Source organism: Abrus precatorius, unplaced genomic scaffold, assembly GCF_003935025.1.
Source record: "Abrus precatorius isolate BTA unplaced genomic scaffold, Abrus_2018 Scaffold8, whole genome shotgun sequence".
In the NCBI taxonomy this organism is placed as follows: domain Eukaryota; kingdom Viridiplantae; phylum Streptophyta; class Magnoliopsida; order Fabales; family Fabaceae; genus Abrus; species Abrus precatorius.
The window spans coordinates 25,889,613-25,909,957 of record NW_020874428.1 but is presented as its reverse complement, the minus strand read 5'-3'; the positions used below and the strand labels follow the sequence as shown (position 1 = coordinate 25,909,957).

Below are 20,345 nucleotides of genomic sequence, written 5' to 3'. Positions count from 1 at the left end.
CTAAGTTTATATAATTGTTTAGAAAAGACGACGAAGAACTATAATCAACGGAATGATTATCAGCTGCAGTTGATGACGAAAAAGGCATCATCTCTTTGCCATTCTCACTATGCATCATGGAAATTAGAGGCGTGCTAAAAGAAAATGATAGCCCAGATAATTTAATCTGCCCACTATTTTCTTCTTCATTTGACATATCATCACTATGCAAGCGTGCACTTGACTCTGGCTCCTGCAAGGTACCAATATATATATATATATATATATATAAATTACTCTTATATACCATACGTTAATTAAATTAATGATATGCTAATCCCTTATTCTAAAATCTTGTGTAGTATATAAAGAAAAAGGTCCTTAAGAATTTATTATTATTATTATTATTATTTTGCAGGGATTTCAACGAGAAGACCCATTCTATTATTTTATTATGCTACATGAACATAAGTATTCGAAATCGAAACATTGCTATAAAATAGTACCTGGTTTAGATCATAATCAGTTTTTTCACTGGTTTGTGAAAGCCCCTTTTTGTTGTCTAATAGATGAAGTTTCTGCTTCCGAATCCTGCTTTCATATTATGATACTCTTAAAAAAAGCATATTCAGAAGTGATAACATAGTAAAATGTAGTATTCAGAAAACATATTCAAATGACATTTTTTCTTTCTTTCGATCTTTCTTCTTTTGTATTTTTTTTATTTATTTTTTGCATTGGCTGGAGACTATAATTTATGTTAAAACCCAACATTATAGGACACCCCGTCAAGAAAAAAAAGAGTCTGATATATATATATATATATAAGATGGATCGATTATGGACTACCTGTGGGTTGAACAAATTGAGCAGATTTTGAGATCGTTTTCATTTCCTTCAGGCAACTGATCCACTGGTGCGAGAATGTCATCTCCTTTCATGTTTCTGTACATCTAACAAAACCCAGAATATAGGAAAACTTTGTCATAAACTATAGTAATTCAAAAAATAAAAAATAAAAAGATGGGAAATAAAAAACACACATAATAATATCATTATTCGCTGCGTCTTTAAGTTCAGTTTTAAGATTCATGTATATGAAGAAGAAAATTTGAAAAAAGAATTTTTACTCTTCATTAACTTCTGACAATAAGTTATAAAATGTAGAAAGTAAAGAAATATAATCATCCAGTCAAAGAATGGCTCTAAGCTCCATATGATGAGGCTTACATGTAATGATTTAAAGTTAAGTAAAATTAATTTAGAATCATTAAATATGGTTAAGATATATGTATAAGTTAATATAAAATATAATTTTCATTGGAACATGTGTTTTATATTAAAAAAACAAGAATTGATTTTCCAACTGACTTAAAAAAAATCCTACTTTAAATGTACAAAATTATTTTTCTTGAATTTATATCATTAGCTAGTCAACTATAACTTAAATATTTGAACACACATTGTGTGTCGATGTGAGAGAGAATAAGACAGCTGTATAATACTAATTGTTACACAACGAAATTGAAACTAATTTTCTCTGCTAATTACTAATTACAGAAGAGACGCATGGAGGAAAGAAAAGGAATTAATTCTATTTTTTAAAAGAGAAATGCCCGTAAAATATTTTTAATTTTAATTTAATGATTTTTTCTTATTTTTATAACTTCTAATAAAGGTTAGTTAATGAGTAAGATGGTATTAAAAAATATACTAAAAAGTGTGTTTGTAACTGTTATTTTCCCTAAATCTTCCTTGAGCATATGCACAGTTCCATAAATATTATATGTTGCGCATGCGTAAGAAAACATAGCAAAGTAATCATTTTCTTAAAGGAAGATATAATCATTGATCAGTGCAATATATAATGCGATAAACGACCAGAAAAGAGGAACTTGATGGTTTTGAACTTCTGAGTTATTCAATGATTCTTGTTTACCTGATGGTGGATTAGTGATCAACGCAAGCGTATTTATAAACAGCGTAATGGTATATATGGCTATAGTGCAGGGACCATGTTTTCTTGTATGATATTCTCCATTTTTTATGGGGTGCAAGATAGATGCAGAGAAGAAAAAGATAAAAAAAATGTAATGACTAATTTGATGGAAGTTTTAAAAAAATAAATATAAATGACATGAAAGAGAAGAAAATGCATTATTATAATATGAATGATAATAATAATAATATTAACTATTATGTGGTCTTTTGTGAAGAAAGTTCTCCATGCTTTCATGATTTATTTTCAGCAATAATTGAAGAAACTTCTAAGTCCAAATGTATTAGGTCTAGGGTATTTATTGTCTCATTCAATATTGATTGATTAAAAGGAAGAAAGATAAGAGCTTATTATTAGGACTAGAGAAGGAGAATTAATCTACGCAGGACATAATATATCAAATATAAATTCTGAATGTTTTGACATTAATCTTGGCATCTTTATAGAACCCCAAATAACGATTAAACTTTTAAAACAAAAGCAACTGAAGAAAATAATTTGATGCTAAATTTAGGTCCTATACATGTATTGAACCACACGGGTGTGAGCTGTGTGTATATTACCTGAAGATGGCTTTTGATGTGAGCGATTCTCAGTCCTTTCACATGCATTTGCTGTAAAATTTGCTTTGGAGTTGCATCTGCAAAATCATTTTGGTTTATTTTTATTTGCACTTTAATTAAAGCATCGCAAACAGTTCCTTCCTATCTTTGTTTTCAATATTTCACACTCGCACGAGAGAGACTTAAGAAAGTGATGATAGGAACATAAAATTCTTTTCAGTTTTATTTCCATTATTTTGCTCAACTTTTCTGCTATATATGCCATGGTAAATTATACTGCTAATAAACACAAATTATTTTTTTCTCAGATATCTTGGTAATTAAATTTTGCTTACCCTCTATTTTCTCAACCTTCAACAAGCAAGAATTAGAAGAAAAATTAAACAACCAAAATCAAAGAAATTAATCTCGAAATGAAACTCACACATGCAAGAAAATAACTCAACAAGCACTAAGTCAAGAAGCCTAGAACAATTCTATATTTAATTTGGACCAGAATAGATCAAAGCTTTTTCTATCACATGCTATCGTTTAATGATTCTAGGAAGCCGAATTTACATTATTACAGACTATATATATATAACGTCCTACAACCCTAGCAAGAATTAGAATATATATTTATATTATACGAAGGAAACTAATAAAACTTACTGTGTTTTCCACCTAGACTTAGAACAGCTTCAACAAAGCGTTCATGGAGTTGAGGTGTCCACCGGAGGCGTGGAAGTTGAGATTTGTTGTATTGTCTTACAATTCTCTGAGAATTTGGCATTTTTGTCATAAGTGATGTACAGCTGCAGCTAATGAACCACAATGCCAATAATAAGATTGGTCTATCGCCTTCAATATAAATGCAGCATCAACATCCAAAAGTCTAAGGATTATGACTTTTAATTTTCAGACTTTGTAATGATACTTAAATTCTAAAGAGAATACTTTACTCATTTCTTAAATTCTTTTTGTCTATTTCTCAAAGAAAATACTGTTTTTGTTGCCGATAGATCCTTCTGCTCAAGAAAAAAAATTGTTATACACTCATGCACTGTGTGAAAAATAAGAAGAGAAGAGAAAGATGAAGTACCTAATAAGTGATTTGATGTAATAAAAAAAAATTAGAGAGATAACAAAGTGACAGAAAGTATAACAAAATATGTATTATATTTAAGAAATTGTTATGTATATGCTTTGCAGGTGGCTCAAGGGTTTTTGGCATGAGCAAACTTAAGATGTGATTTTTTTTTTAACTAATAAAATAATTTATTAAAATTATTATAATTTTATTTAAAATGTATTTTTTAAATTTTTTGTGATGCAAAATTATTTATAAAATTATTATAATTAATTTCATTTAACATTTCTTTTTTAATATACAATAAAATTAACTTATTTAATTTTTGTTGAGATATTATTAATCTTAAATAATTTTTTTATTAATTTTACTTAAAAAAATTTCTTTTTAGTTAAAGCAATCGTTAATATTATTTTATAAATTATATATGTATTTAAAAAATTTTAAAATTTAAAATTAAGATTTTCATTTACTTGTAAAATTATACTTTGATATAATCATAAATTATTATATCTGCACAAAGTCATAGATAAAAATTGAGAAAAAAAATTAAATTAAATTAATTAAATATATTTTTTAGTAAATTAAATTAATCATAACATAAAATTATTTTCTTAAAAAAATAATTCGATAATTAAAAATATAAAACAAATGTTAAAAAAAATAAAATCACTTATCACCAGAAGAAAAACTGATGAGAGATGTGTTAATTACATATAAAAAATGAAAACGTAAATTTACGACACTAGAATTAATTATAAATTGTTTCTTAACTAATGTTACTTTGAGATAGTAATATGATTTGTCTGCTTAATTTTAATTATAGTTAATGTTTTTAAAATTTTCATTTTTAAAACCTTAAGTTTTTCATTTAATTGTTTGTCATTAAGTTTTTATGTATTTCATGTAATGTTTCTTGAATTTTCATGCTTCTAACTTTCAATATCTAACCTTTTTCCTAGTTATTTTTTTAAAACAAATAAAATTAAAAGTATATTAAATTTTAATGAACTAAAAAATTATTTCACTGTATATTAATCTTAAATAAATAATATATTAATGCAATATTTATTAATTATCTCTTTAATTTATTCATGAACATGTTATTTTTATCTTTCACATATAGTATTTAAATTTTCTTTTAATTTTTTCATGTTATAAAAAAATTATATGAAAATAAACTTTAAAAAAAATCTATACATGAGATAAATAAAAATTTAAATAAATTACTAAATTAAAATAATATTAATTTGACAATTTAAGCAATCTCTCTAGTCTCTATATATAGAAAGAGATATATAGGGTATAAAAAATATAATTAAAAACATTAAACATTATTTTTTTATTTTACGCTGTGTGGTTCATTTAATAAAATAGCATACTATTAGAAAATTAATGACCTGAAACATTTAATTAAAATATGGTAGTTTAAATAATTTCTGGCGGTTTGAGCAGATAATTGTGGACTTTTGGTAACCGTTAAAACCATAATAGGGCCTGAAACTTGAAATCCCAGCGATTTAAAATGGCTAATATAACCCAACTTTCATTTATTATATACATATTAAATAAAATATTTTTTATATATAACTAAATTTACATCATATGATTATTTTAAAATTTATAAATAAAAAGTATTATTGTATTGTATTAAATAAAGAGATCGTTTATAATTTAAAAAATAATGAAAATTCAGCATTTCAATTAATATTAAATTAAAAATAAATGCATTTTAACCCCCGAGTAGTTATTTATATTATGAATTTATTTTAATTCAATATTAATTTATATTATGAGTTTTTTTTATTACTTTTCAATTAAAAATTCTCTTTATTTAATATACCACATTACAACTCTTTTAGAAATTTAAGGAATTTTAAAATAGTTATATAATATAATTTTTATCATGTATAAAACATTATTTTGATTTATTAATATTTGTATAATACATGAAAATCAAGTTTGGTGGTCAAAATAAAGATACATAAGATACAATAATATATCACATTTATTCTTAATTAAGTGTTTTGAGCCATCTTAAGTTATCCTATCATTCATTCTATCCAATGGGATATATTAGTGCAATTGTTATTACGAGAAGATACAGAATATGACTTAATTAGAAGAGGGAAAAAAATAATTGCTTTTTTCAAAATATAATTTTATTATTTTATAGACATTTATATTATTTTTTTTATATCAAGTCTGCATTAACATTAGATATAATAAAAGCTTATCATATTTTTATCTTAGCATTGTGTCATTTTCTATGTTCTAGCTGTTCTAACTGGCACAAGATACATCACTTAAAATTAAGAGGAAACATTGCCAGAAGGGACTCGCAATTCTTTCTTCAATTTGCTGTCTTTGACAAATCTTTTCATATCAACAAAAAGGATCAATTTCTTTCCTTTCATTTTCTTTCAACCTTTTAACACGCATCGCAAACAAACTATGCTGCAAGAAGTTTAAACAATCTCAATTAAGGGTTGAATCAGTCAAGCTCACAAATTCTTCACGTCAATAATTAGTAGTACCATGTTATAACAAAAAAGGTTTTGTATATGCTTGTTCACGCTGTTGTCAAAGCCATGCCAAAGAATTTCACCATCAACCGATAAAGCTATTTAAGCAATGAATAGATTTATATGTTTTTATAATTTTTATAATTAATAATAAAGAATTTATGGTTAACATTTCTTAACACACTAATTACATTATTTTAATTAAACATGTCCTGTCAGATTGTACTCTGAGAATTGGAATCCTGATTATCTGCATGAGCAAGAGGCAATGTTTAAGGCCATGCTTGTTTTAGATTAAATTTCAAGGTGTAACCCTTTAAGACAAACTTTCACAATAGTATTTCAGTTATAGATTACATTTAAACATAAAACAATATACTAATTGAAGCACTATATAAGTATTTTTTTATTATAATCATTGGACAAATCTTTGATAACTAAGTCAAGGGCAAGTAGTGTTTTAATAAGAAAATATGAAGTTAATATGATTCTCTGTGGCCAATGAATTTAACGTCAATAATAGACGGTGCCTACTTTTGGACCCATCCATCGATCTGTGACCTGCTGCCGTGTTGATTACTACTCTTCCCTCAAAATTCAAACGCCATGGGAAAGGAATCTCTGCAACTTTAATTTCCTTAAAAGATTTATGATATGAGACCATATATATATATATATATATATATATATATGCATGTTCCTCTTAATCTCACTCCATGAAAAGATATGCACTTGTCATACATTTCCATCTTCTTTCATACTTTTACCAGTCCTTTGATTAATCTCAGCTTCCACTTCCATGCACGTAAATCCTAAATGTGCATGTAAGGACAATCAGTGTTTCACACTGCTTTACGAGAATAGGTTTACTATTACTTTAATTTAATTATTTTATATAACATGCTCTTATTATTAATATAGTTGTAAGAAGCATTTTAAACAGAAATTATTAATTATAAAAAATTAATAATAAATATATGAACGTGAGAATTAATACATTCCTAATATAATTAAAAAAAATATCATTTGGAAGTTTGAGAGGAATCGCCCTCTTCTAAATTTTTCTTTCTTACCCAAAAATCAAAAGCCTTATCCAACTTCTCATCAATGGCACTTAAAAACCAGTATGCTTATAAGTGGAGCTTATTATGTTAGCTTTGTCTTGTTTTTTTTTTCCTTCCTTTTATGTTATTTTTTATGAATACAAAAGTAAATTTCTCATACATATGATAATGTATAAAATTTCTCCTTCGGATTTTTGCATAAGTAATAAGATGATTTGAATACCAGTTGAAGATCTATATTAATTAACACAAAATTTTAGGATACTATTTTGGTTTAGTTATATTTCGTTGAATTTAAATCCTCTTTTATTATTAAGTAACATAATACGATTATATTAGAATGAAATATATATGCATTATTCAATAAGGATATATCATAATTAGTTGTAAGATCCACCAATTAACATAATTAGCATGCACTTAATATTAATAAATGACAACCTTTATTAAAAACATTCAAATCCATGTTAAATCAAGTACGTGCACACACATACAAAAGAACAAAAATGTTTATTAAGAAGTGCATGATAATATTTATAGATTTTACTTATAAAAACTCATCACAGAACAAACTAAATAAGAAAACAGTAAACTGTATAAAGCTAGGTCTAATTAAATGATTATACTAAATTTTAAACTTAGGCAGCTAAAGAATCCCTTAGTGAATTATTTTCTCATTTTGTTTTGTATTGCGTGTGAATGTTAGCATGGGAAGCAGGTATAGCATGTGGTGTGAGGTATGACACAAATGGGTCATTGTTAATTAATGTTTTGACATTATGCATTGCTGCATTGCATAGATTTCTACCATCGCTTTCAATGCAGCCAGGTTAACTTTTAATTCAAGGCCATTTAAGGAAAATGAAGACTAAGGAGAGGATAACTAAACAAAGAAGGACGTCAATGAAAAAAAAAACAAGAAGACACATTTTTTTTCCATTTGATTTTCGTTAGTCTAAATATTCTAAGAGATTTAATTGTATTATAAGTTTCAATACTTTTATTTGTGTAATTTTAGTCATTTTAGTTTTAGTTATTCATATTCTCTCTACATAATTTTTAAATTATTCAAGTCAAGTCACTCAATCTAAAATTTTTTCCAATAAATAACAAAAATATAATGTATTACTAATTTATACAAATTTTATAAAATGTATAAAAATAATTAAATAAAAATTTCTGTTGTATTTTATATTTATTTAATTATTTTATAATTTTTTTACTAATTTATGTACATATTAAGTGAATGAACATAAAAGTGAACACGATAGTTACGATTATAAGGATTTGAAATAATTTTGATCATATCTATGTTTAGATATATGGTTAAAATTAACTTCTCTTACCTCTCATGCTATTTCTAATAAATGTTTCTTATAGATAGATATATTTGATTTAATATAGTATACTAGCATAGATAATGGAAGTTCTATATTTGCAGAAAAGCCCGCTATAGTTCATTCTCCACCATATTTTGCCATAGTTTCAATTTAGAGTAGTTTACCAAAACAATACAAGTAAAAGTCATTGCCGTATTAATTCGTCATGTTGTGCATCAAAAGGGGAACTTTCACTTGACATGTGATTTCCAATATGAACGAATTAACATCACAAGATTTCCACAAATTTTTACACTGTTTCTATAATTTGATATGAGCCATTAAATACATATTTTATTTAACTTCGCTTAAACACTTAAAACGTCTTCTAAATGAACTCATTCTCCACGCAATTATAATTCCCAACAATCAAAACTACACTAGCTATAACATGCCCTCTCCAATGTGTGGTAAGAGGTTAGCCTCTCAACTAAAAACACAGCTGAATAAAGACATAAAAGGATTTGGTTGAAGGTGTGATGTTTCATACCGGACAGTTAATGCACATTATGCCATTCATATAATTTGGCTTATTTGGAAGAATTTATATTGCTTATGAAAAACAACTTATGATTGTCATAAGCTATTTTTAGTTTATTTCAATGAGTTTTTTGTATAACTTTTTAACATAGGTTGTTGTTTTGAAAAGAGATTATTAAATAAGTTCTTTAATAAGCAGTTATCTAAATACACGATTTATTATAAATAATGAAACCATCTAATTAAGGTAAAGTTGAATCTAATCAGCGGTGAAAGATTGAAGTAGAACATGGAATGCGTAGGTTGATTAATTGTTCCTTAATGAATAGTGTCAGTGCAGATGCGTGTAATTGGGCCTTGACTTTTATGGGTTTAATCACCTAATTCATTGTTAATGGAAGACTTTACAAAAGAAATTTTATTAGTATGCGGAAATACCCATTATCTGTTTGTGTATTGTCCATTGGACCCTTTGTGGTTGTTAAAAGAAGAAACACAAAAATATGAAAAATGAAGATTGATTATTTCTCATAAACCTCATGTTTATTGCTGACGCTTTTGATATTTGGGCTTCACGACCAAAACAAAAAGATACTTGGGCTGAAATTGTCAATGCATGATATAGTCCTTGTTTATTTTATTCTTTAAAAAATAATTTTCACACTTTCTAATAAAAAACACACATTTTCGTAAAATTATAGCTAATATTAATGGTAACAGATATCTCAAATATATTCAACGGTCTAAAATAATTGTTAAAACCATTTCCATTCAAGTTCAAAATAAACCAATATTATGATTAGCTCAAAGCATTCGGTGCATAAATCTAGTTCCTCTTTTGACGACTTCATAATATATGGTTTCATTAATCATTCTACATCTTACTACTTTTCATGTTAAAAGTTTACAAACATTTAACATTCACACTAGAAGTTAGCAAGTGTTGAGGGTGGCTAGAATTTACAAACATTTGACTAAGATGTTATACAGACGGGTTGAAACAAAAATGATCTTTTAATTGTGTGGCCGACTATCTCAGTGCACATATACCTGAAGGTTGTGGTACAAATCTGCCAACCAAGATTCTGCTGGCGTGTTTGGATTGGCATTAAATCTACTAAAACATATATCCATTCCAACTCTACAGGTTATAGCTTTCACATTAAAATGTAATTTAGCGTGATTATCAAGGGTTTTCAAACACACCATTACATACTGACGCTTCCCCACATTCAGTTGTTTGCACAATGAATGACAAGGCAATTCTTTTGACTGAGATTTTTCTGCCAGGATCTGTATTCTATGTAAGCTGAACTCATTTAATCTTCACTGTTGGGATTTGTATTCTATATAAGCTGAATGCAACCTTTCGTCAGACTTTCTAGCCAAAGTTCTGTCAATACTGAACATACAATCAACTTCCGTTTGAACCATTATCAAGAGAAAGGGGTGTCAGGTTTGGGGTTGATCCCACTTGAATTTCCTATGCTTTAGAAGAAGGTCCACAGGTCTGGTTCCTATCATACTCTGGAAAGGACCCTTTTGGTCTTTTACCCAAACGTTTCATCTCTGCTTCTGGTTTGCCTAGATTTGTTGCATTTACCATAGTGGTCAATGTGTCCACATTATCTAAGGTCAGTGGCAAGCCAGTGCATCCATCACAAGACAGAATTCGAGCAATAGCATGCATGGAGTCCCCTAGTATGGGAGGAAGAGTGTTCCTTGGATGTGTCACCTGAAAATGTAAACTAGTGAGTCAAGAATATTACAAGAAAAGGAGTTAAATGGATAAATCACATAAGTGAAAACCACAAGGAAAACTAAACAAGAAAATTTGTGGGTTGGTTACTTTGTATAAAATTGCTGCTGATAATCTCTCTCTCAAGCAATATAGCTGAGCAACATCAATTGCTGTTGAACGAAAATAAAGCCAACGGTCCATGATTATCCTAACCATATTATCAGGAGAAGACATCAACTTATCCTCACAGCATCCACTGGACTTGGTATCAAACTCCATCCCATCTTCACTTCCAACTTCATCTTCACTCCCTCCCTCATCATCATCATCCCCATCATCATTATCTTTTGCTGGAGCAACAGCAATCTCTGTTGAAAGTAGCAAGAGGGGAAGTGGTCCAACAACAGTGCAATTCCTTATGTTCATACCCCCGTCACCACGAGTAATCTCATCATACACAATTAAAGTTTGATCTAAATTTTTCTTGAATGACAACTTAAAATTTGTGGAATGATTGTGCAAGCGAACTTTATCACCGCCTGATGTTTCAATTATAAGCCTTTTTCCACTTTTATTTGGTAAGAATCTCCCAACCATTGGATACAAACCCGCTACCAAAACTGCATGGAGCACACCAGGGTCATATGCATTCACACTGTAACTTGAAACATCTTCATGAATAAACCCATTTCGAACTAGCTCTGTTTGGAGTTGCCTACGCATGCCAGATAACATGTGCATGACACTTGAAGACACAAAATACTGAGAACAAAAACGAGCTTCTAGACCCATTTTCTTTGCATTATTCCAGCATTCAAATACAGCTATTATGGCAAACTGATCACCACAACCCCGATATAAACCAGCAAGCTCAGATTTGGCAGTTGCAGCTCTCTTCTTTTCTTCAGGTAACATTGGAAGTGTAAATGGATCTCGACAATCAGATGCACATGCAAGAGTTAAAGCTGGATCAAGACATTTCATTAAGATAGCAAAAAAAAGCATTCTGCAGATTAATGGGTGAACAGGAAGAGAACCAAACTTCTCCCCTAGCTGGGTGAGTTTTTCATCAGTTGACAATGCCCCAATATCTTGAAGAACTACAATAGCATTTCGTATGGACTCAAAAACTGGAGGATCTAATGTCTTGCCTAGAAATTCTTCTATTTTGCAACTTGGATCAAGTAACTTCACCTGTCACAAGAGATAAAGCGCAAGATAGTAAGAACCAAAACAAACAAGAGGGCGAAAATACACCTTGCTGATTTTTTATTGCATAGAATAAGAAATTTCACTAAGGGATTGTTGTCTACTTTCAAAACTAAATTAGTACCAGATCAAATCAGCAAAATAAACCTACATAAAAAAAAACAAAAACAAAAAAACTAGTTCAAAAGAAAGTTTGGTTCACCCTGATTCCTGATTCTAATATAAATACTGGAAATAATGAGTTCACCTACTTACAATACCTTTAGATAAATGAGTGGGCCCTACTTCTTTATCTAATCTAATTTGAACATCACCCTTTAATCTGGCTAGAAGGGACAATAAAATGGTATAAGAGAGAACTAGAACAAAGTTGGATTAGGGAAAAACCAGTTCTATTGTATTTACATATCTTGTTTTTGAAGGTTGTCAAACACACCCTGAGAATCAGAAATAAGCAAATGTAGTTCAGGATAGAAAGTCCTCATTAAAGAAATAAAAAATAAAACAAGAAAAAAGAAAATAGTAAGCAAAGCTTCCCAATCTCTCCAATTCTACCAAGAGTCCTTCAAACTTTGATGAAAACGTAAGCTAAACTAAATTACCCATTCACACATATGATGCAGAGAACATTTCTTAAAACTTTGGAGACATTTTTTCAACCACTGGCACCAAATATCATAGACACCGATTTTACATCAACCAATGCAATCAGGCCCTTCCCTATTTGCTCTTCCCAAAACCTGACAAGAAACTTTTCTTTTGCACAAACTAATAAGCAACCACATTTAGTGCAACAATGCAAAGGAGTTCACCAACAGTTAGAAGTTTGAACATTACAAAGTTACTAACTTTTGTCATTTTCACACTTCCCATTTACACTTTCAGGGGATATTTTACCATTTTATCATGAAGCATATAATAAACACCAAGATTCTGAGTAGCCTATCAGGGAAAAGATGGAATACCTGCAGACAAAGCTCCTCAATAGGTATTCTCCTAATTTCTGGAATCTGAAAATCAGGCAAGGAAGTTGCTCGAAGCTTTGAATATATATGATAGCATATACCAGGTTGACAGCGGCCAGCACGTCCCTCTCGCTGCTTAGCACTTGCTTTTGAGATCCAAGATGACTGAAGAGTAGACACATTGTTATAAGGATCATAACTTTTTTCCTTCATCCGTCCAGTGTCTATGACATACACTATATCATCAATGGTGATAGCCGTTTCAGCAATATTGGTTGATAGTACAATTTTGCGGCAACCATGAGGTGGACGCTTAAAAACCTTCTTTTGCTCCACAGATGGAACCATCGAATGCAGAGATATAAGCATAAACTTCGAGGAATTCTTGAAAAAATGTGATGCAAGCAATCTCTCACGTGTTCTGTTTATATCATCCCATCCTGGAAGAAAAATAAGGATCCCCCCATCTGTTGAATCAATGCATATTTTCCTTATCAGCTGCTCTATCAGAACATCATCAACAAGTTCCGGGTTAACTGTTGCAAGGTATTTATCAAGTAACTTTTTCTCTTCCATGGAGTTGGAAAAATCACCATCCATGTGCTTCTTAATTATTTCAGCAACTTCCAGCTGGTTTTCCCTTTCAGCAATCTCCAGTGCAGTCATTCCATCTTTGGACCTTAAATTGCAATTTGCCCCAAAAGATAAGAGCATGCACATATCACCCACTCTGCCTTTTCCGGCAAACACCATTAACGGAGTAAGGCCAGTTAAAGAATGTTGGTAATTAAAAAGTTCTGGGCTTCCTTCAGAAGAAACTAACTCTAAGAGCAGGTCCCAATCATCATTAGACCAAGCCAAATTAATAGCTTCATCAACAGAAAGCTTGTCTTCTTCACTTAGCTCACGATTTATTATTGGAATACTACATGTGGTACTATCAAGATGGTTATCATTACTGGATTTTATAATAGAAAGTACATCCTCCAAATAGAAAGTTTTGACCTGAAGAAAGAACAGGTACACATTGTAACAACATGTGACAATGTATTAGTTAACATACAATCTACTACTGTATAGGTACCGGATAAGTGAACCCTGGAACATGGATGATTGGACAGCTCCCAAAATATTGAGAAAATCGCTCAGCATCAATGGTAGCACTCATTAATATCTGTAATATTAGAGCACCACAAAAAAATATGGGAAATAATATGATTATAAATTAAATAAGCACTTGACAAGATGACAGAGAAAAAGGGACAAAAAAATATAAATGTAACAAGTTTGAACTGACCAGACGTAGGTGAGGATATGAAGGGAGCATGTCTCTGCAAAGAAGTTACCAAAAATCAGAGATAACAGTCCAAAAACCAGACAAATTTCTTAGTGAAGTAATCTTATATATGATCTTTCTTCTTGGGGAGGGAGCATTAAACATATCAGGGAAGTTAATGCCACATATTTGTGGTTAAAAAAAAGAAAGCAATTTTGCTCAAGGAGCAACTCAACTCTACCCAAAAGAGTATGCTATTAGTTGCAAAATATCTGGAACAAGCTTAACATAGAGCTCAATTTTCCTGACTTATGCAACAGGCATTACACTTCTGTATTTAACTATACCACACTAGAAAGTAGAGGCTAATTGGTTCCTTTCAATGGTATACCTGATGATTGCCAACATGAAGTCTGAGTATCGATCCCTTTCATGAATTTCATCCTGAAAGAAAGATAAATGTCACCTCAGTTTTCAATGCATACTTTCCAAGGAAAGGATGCACAGGGTATGCCTAACATATGCCAAGATTCATGACGACAGAATATATGAAGATGTTTGAATTCATTGCCCAGTTCTCACAATGAGGTCTTCAAAGTGAATAATATGAAATTTACATACTACATTTCCCCTACAACTATCATCACAGCATTTTTGTGGATACCCATGGCTCAAAAGACCATCTGAAAACTAATTATCTTAATACCGAACAGTGCTTCTGGTCCATCAAGTTATATTCAATATTTAGTAACTGCATTATATTTTTTCAGGAAATTTTTTTAGCACCATGCAATCATTAAACCACTGAAAACTTGTCTAGTTTTAGAATCAAATAATATCAAAATTTGCTGCTTTTACCAATTACCATTGCCATATAATGACAATCATGGTTGCATTGACATTGATGGGCTGTGGTTCCGTCACTTCACTCAAACAAAAGGGAATGTGTTCAAAGTTCAAGCCAATTTTCTATAAAATTACAAGGCAGCTTTGCAAATCTAATTTTACAACAAATTAAGAAAATTGTCTCAGATCGAACAGATTTACCCAGCCATTTTGATTTTTCAGTTTACCAATTTATCTGAGAATTTATCAGTCATACCAAATAACCAAGTTTTCAGCCATCCAAATAATTCAAAAAATGACCAAACATGATTTAGAAGCAAAAACATATAGTATTTACCGAAGATTAAGTACCATAGATTTATGTTTATGCTCTTGTGAAGATAAAAGTAATTTGCAAGTACCATAATTATGTGAGTGATGCCAGAACCGTCATCCTTCCCAGGCCCTTTCTTTGACCAATGAGAACCTTTAGAAACCAAGACCCTTAATAGAACTCCAGTGGTGCATAGCACGATTGATGATTGCCTTCCACCTCTGCTTTCTAACCGTATCTGGATTGTTTGTTTAAAATATTAGCCACAATATATATATATATATATATGAGATGTAAACCACAAGAAAAGCAAGTAATGATCCACTAAGAAGCCGGTAACCAGTGTTTCAAAAGGGACTAGCATAATCAACATAGGATATTGAATGTTGAAGGGCAAAAAATCATATTTCTATGAAAGAAAGAAAATGATATGGGTTGTAGATTGAACCAACAACAGGGATAAAAATCATATGTCTTTGTACATCTAACAGGTTTCCTACTCACCGTCGATTTATATTTAAAAAAAAAAAGTGCATTGTGAGTGTGTAACTCACAATTCATGAATGCAAAAAAATGGTCTGTTTATGATAGCAATGTTCAAACAAATATTTCTATGTGAAATAAATCCAAATAAAGGATCATAGTACCATCACTACACCAAAGAAACATAAATAAAATTACCTTAAATCCAACATTTTCTCCAATTGTCTCTCCTCTCTCAGTGGCAATTCTCTCGGAAACTAGACATAGATACAGCAGAAGGAAACACATTTCAATTAAGACTAGAAAAGGAATATAAAAAATTAAGTCTGAAAGAGTTGCACACCTGAAGTTGCAGAGATACGCCGAGGCTGAGTACATACTATTTTACAAACCTCTCCCTTACCCCACACATGATCCAAAATAAATTGAGGAACCTGAATCATGTTTAATATTAAGTTAAACAGAACAACAAAACAAGATAAAGATAAATGTTTTACATTGAATAGGAAGATTATTGAAAGACCTTAGTCCATATACACTGATGGAAGTACTTACTGATGAATGTAACCAAAAATCACAAAGCATTCCACAATTATCAAAGCTTGAACCAATTATTTTAAATTGAGGACAAAAAGAGCAATTACATTTATCAAAAATTAAATAGAAAAAAGCACAATATACTAAATGGACCAATTATAAAAACATCAACATATGGCCAGAAAGATGATCATCTTGAAACAGTTGCAAAAAAATATATGTAAATGTAGCTGTACCATAATAAAGACAAAGCAAAGAATTGGTAACCTGCGTAGTCTTTCCACAACCAGTCTCACCAGATATGAGAACTACCTGCTTTGAAACACATGAAAGGAATTAAGACCAAAACAAATGCAAAATCTAATCTTCAAATTCAATTTAGTTGTCATGTTCAAGTGCGTTAAAAACAAAAAACTTACTCAACTATGTTGTTTGATATATTTAGCATGTCAATGTGATATCAAATAAGCTTAAATATGGTGCAATCTGTAACCAAACTATCAAGTAGATGCAATCATGCAAGTCCAATGACAATTTTAGAAAGCAAAATTTTAAATTAACCTGGTGAGATTCAACGGTTGATGTAATAACATCCTTGAAAGATGCAATTGGAAGCTTAGATCTGTCTTCAATGATCTGCTTGAACGAAGATCAGATAAATGATTCAACAAGATTACAAGACTATTCTTTTACAAATGCTACACATACAGAAGAAGAGGAATAATAACAATACAACATCCTGTTGCATAGCAAGAATAACAAATGATTTGCTTTTAATCTTTGTACAGATTAGTTTCTCTAATTTCCTATAATTAGGACAGATTTGATTGTACAGATTTTATTCCCTGCAGTTCCTTAAGTACAAAATATTAGGATTTATCTATATATGTAGATACATTGTGAACATCAGCTGTACCAGTTGATTACTAGTGAAATTATATTCAGTTCCCTTACTTCCAATTTGTTATCAAACCTGCTAGTTATAAGGGAGACTGCTTCCACATCAAAAACCTAGCTGCCTTAATTATGGCCTTCTAAGCCCTTGGCTATCTCCAGAACCTTCATTGTGCTTAAACCTGATTTCAAAAGTGCAAACCACCATCAGCCATCATCCACCTCTGTCAACTGCCGCAGATTTGACTAGCAACCCCACCAGGAGGAGTGACTCTCTATTCAGCCTATCCCTAGAGACCACTCCTTTCTAGCTTCACACACACACACACACACGCACATGTTTATAGCAGGTGCAGTTCAAACTTCACGCTCTGGTGCATGAGCACCATGCACTGGCAGCACTGCCTTCCTAGATGCCATTCAACCTCGAACTAGTCCCATTTGGGTTGCTAACAACTACTTTCTCTATGAAGCTGTTTAGTAACAGATCAGCCATCAGCATGGCACACTACCTAATTTTACACGGTAGAGTGAAAGGTTGGGGGAATGATAGGTATCTATTCACACGGTTGAAGGGGAGTGTTGTGTAGCAAGGTTAATTTCTCTAGTTTCTTATATATGGGACATATTAATTTATTCTTTGTACAAATTAGTGAAATAATATTCAGTTCCCTTATTTCCTAGCCAACAATTATAGAATTAATATATATAGATCACTAAAATCGAAAGGGGAGGGAAAGAAATGGACCTGTCTCAAGTTAGAGACACTGTTCATTCTAGAGGCAAGGGCTTCCAATTTCCTAGCAATTTCAGCTTTAGTCATAGAGGGCCTGCCAAACATATCATCCTTCTTTTGTTTTGTTTTCTCAATAGTGTCACTATTTTCTCCAATTATCTCCCACAAGTTTCCATCACCAGGTGGATAATGAGAAAATAAATCGCCTAGTACCCACTTTGACTCCTCAGAAAATGTGAATTGAGGAAGCCTCTCAAACCCATTATTGGTGTCAACCTTCTTTTTGATTTTTTGAACAGACACTCTCCTATCCTTCCCAAGCCTACACAAACGCAGGTTCAATATCAATAACACAACATGTAAAAACCGAATCGAGCACATTCCGTTAGCAACTATTCCATTTAAGAACTGTGACCATAATTCTTACAGAATTAAAAGTGCAATTTTAAACATGCTTCCCCAAGCACTCACCCAGAACTTTTAGATCTAAACCCCATTTTGAGGGATAATTGATGGACCAAAGCACGCTCTTGGTTGGACAAACTAGCATCAAACTTGTACACTGCAGAGAGAAAAGAAAAAGCCCAGATTTCATGAACGGATATGTTTTTGCAATCATCATCCTTACAAGACATATTTTCACTGGGTCACGAACTAGCCAAAAAAATATTCAAACTTTTAGCAAAAGAACAAACACCCTAAATGCAAATATCCAACGAAAACGAAACACCCAATTCAGAAAAGAGAAACGAACAACGAGAACGGTTTTTCTTCGAGAAACAAATGCAACCCATGTCGTATTTTTGCTACGTAAAACGGTGAAAGAGCTTAAAAATGAAGAAAGCATTGAATGTTAGAGGGTGACCTTCATCTTTGGAAGCTCGAAACTGTTCTAAAATCTGGGAAATGCGAATCCTGGTGACTTCATCAACTTTGAGATTTTGACGGTGAAGTGGTTCTCCCTTGTTCTCTCTTTTCTTTGTCATCGTTTGAATTTTGAAATGAATGAATCCGAAGCTCAAAGTGGGGAAGTTGTTGTAAGCGCAGCGGCTACTCTATTTGTGTTGTGTTTATGTTCGTGGTTTGTGTTCGTGTTCGTGTTGTTGTTGATGTTATGTTTAATGTTTTGCATTTCAATTTTTTCTCCTCAAAATGAAAATATAACCTATTTACTTCTTTTTTCCGCCTTTTCTTCTCTCTGTTTTTGTTTTCTCGTTTGGGTAATGCCTTGTTTTCAACTATTTTATTAGAAATTAGAAATAAACAATTCAGACGTTTAAAATTCAATTTAATCAATAATATTATGAAAGTTTTAAATTATTTTTTAACATTGATGATTATCCGTTAATATTTTTAATGTTTTCTCTTCTTTCTCAAAATTTTAAATTTATACTTTTTTTTTACAAATTAAAAAAAAAACATGTAATACAGTGAATACTACTACATACGTGATACATCTATGAAAACTTGCAAGTATATTCCTTTTTTATTTCGTATATTCTTAATGTATTGAGGATTTTGTTTTCAAAATACACAAAACTTGAAACTTTTTTTTTTTCCTAAAGGTTTAATCCCTGTTTGCTCAATCATTTTTTTGGCATGACCCTAATAATTACATCAGATGAATGTATTTGTTTCATTATTGTTTAACAACGTTTAGTTCTTCTATGATATGAGATTTTCAAAATTTTTGAGTCGTTTAAATTTTCACTTACTTAAATTAAGTTGAGTAAATTTTTTAAGAAAGTAAAATTCTATGAACATGTATACTTTTAAATCATAAATATTTAATTTGATATCAAATTTTTCATGACAAAATTTCTAATTATTTTAACTATTCATAAATAGTTTCAACAAAGTTATTATGGTAGAAATTCACGGTACACAATGCAATAACTTTAATTCAAACCAATAATCATAAAAAAAATATCATAAATATATTTTAAAGTAATAAAATAAGCTCATTGATTTATGTGTCAATATATCTTTATTTAATTTTAAGTATTAAATTTTATTTTATTTTTTATAATGTTTTACGTCAATATTTTCACATATATAATTTGTGCGTTAAAATTTTTATTATAAAATCATTGATTAAATATTTAAGCATAAAACTGTTTTGTAATCTATTTAAAATTATTCTTGCGTAAATCCAATAATAATCTTAATCATTTATTTATATTTATTATTTTTAAATAAAAAATTATTTTAATGATTAGGATCTCTCACATCATAAATGTCAATGTAAAGATCATTAAATGATCCATTATTCACCTTAATTGACTGA

The 20,345-nt window shown here is 30.3% G+C and overlaps 1 protein-coding gene across 5 annotated transcripts; it reads right to left on the bottom strand.

Annotated features, from left to right (window-relative positions):
• Positions 1-9,838: 9,838 nt before the first annotated feature.
• Positions 9,839-19,175, bottom strand: LOC113846783 (DExH-box ATP-dependent RNA helicase DExH6). Of its 5 annotated transcripts, none has more exons than XM_027475417.1 (14): positions 18,924-19,175; positions 18,530-18,620; positions 18,071-18,380; positions 16,990-17,064; positions 16,696-16,740; positions 16,235-16,325; positions 16,090-16,148; positions 15,497-15,646; positions 14,641-14,693; positions 14,271-14,304; positions 14,058-14,147; positions 12,974-13,978; positions 10,908-11,993; positions 9,839-10,793 (listed from the first exon to the last, which is right to left on the bottom strand). In XM_027475417.1, exons 1-14 carry the CDS (start codon positions 19,042-19,044, stop codon positions 10,542-10,544), a joined length of 3,462 nt encoding a protein of 1,153 aa, XP_027331218.1. In that variant the 5' UTR covers positions 19,045-19,175; the 3' UTR covers positions 9,839-10,541. The 5 variants fall into 5 exon arrangements, with proteins under 5 accessions (XP_027331218.1, XP_027331219.1, XP_027331217.1 ...); XM_027475416.1 differs by having other exon boundaries at positions 9,878-10,793; positions 16,696-16,743; XM_027475419.1 differs by having other exon boundaries at positions 9,878-10,793; positions 16,665-16,740; positions 18,924-19,149.
• Positions 19,176-20,345: the final 1,170 nt, after the last annotated feature.

Bases quoted from the DNA above. Each gene is read 5' to 3' on its own strand.
- LOC113846783 (XM_027475416.1), bottom strand. From the start codon at position 19,044: ATGACAAAGAAAAGAGAGAACAAGGGAGAACCACTTCACCGTCAAAAT. The intron at 17,065-18,070 runs GTCCATTTCTTT...TCGTTCAAGCAG, and splicing joins GTGTCTCTAACTTGAGACAG to ATCATTGAAGACAGATCTAA. The intron at 13,979-14,057 runs GTACCTATACAG...TTCTTTCTTCAG, and splicing joins TTCCAGGGTTCACTTATCCG to GTCAAAACTTTCTATTTGGA.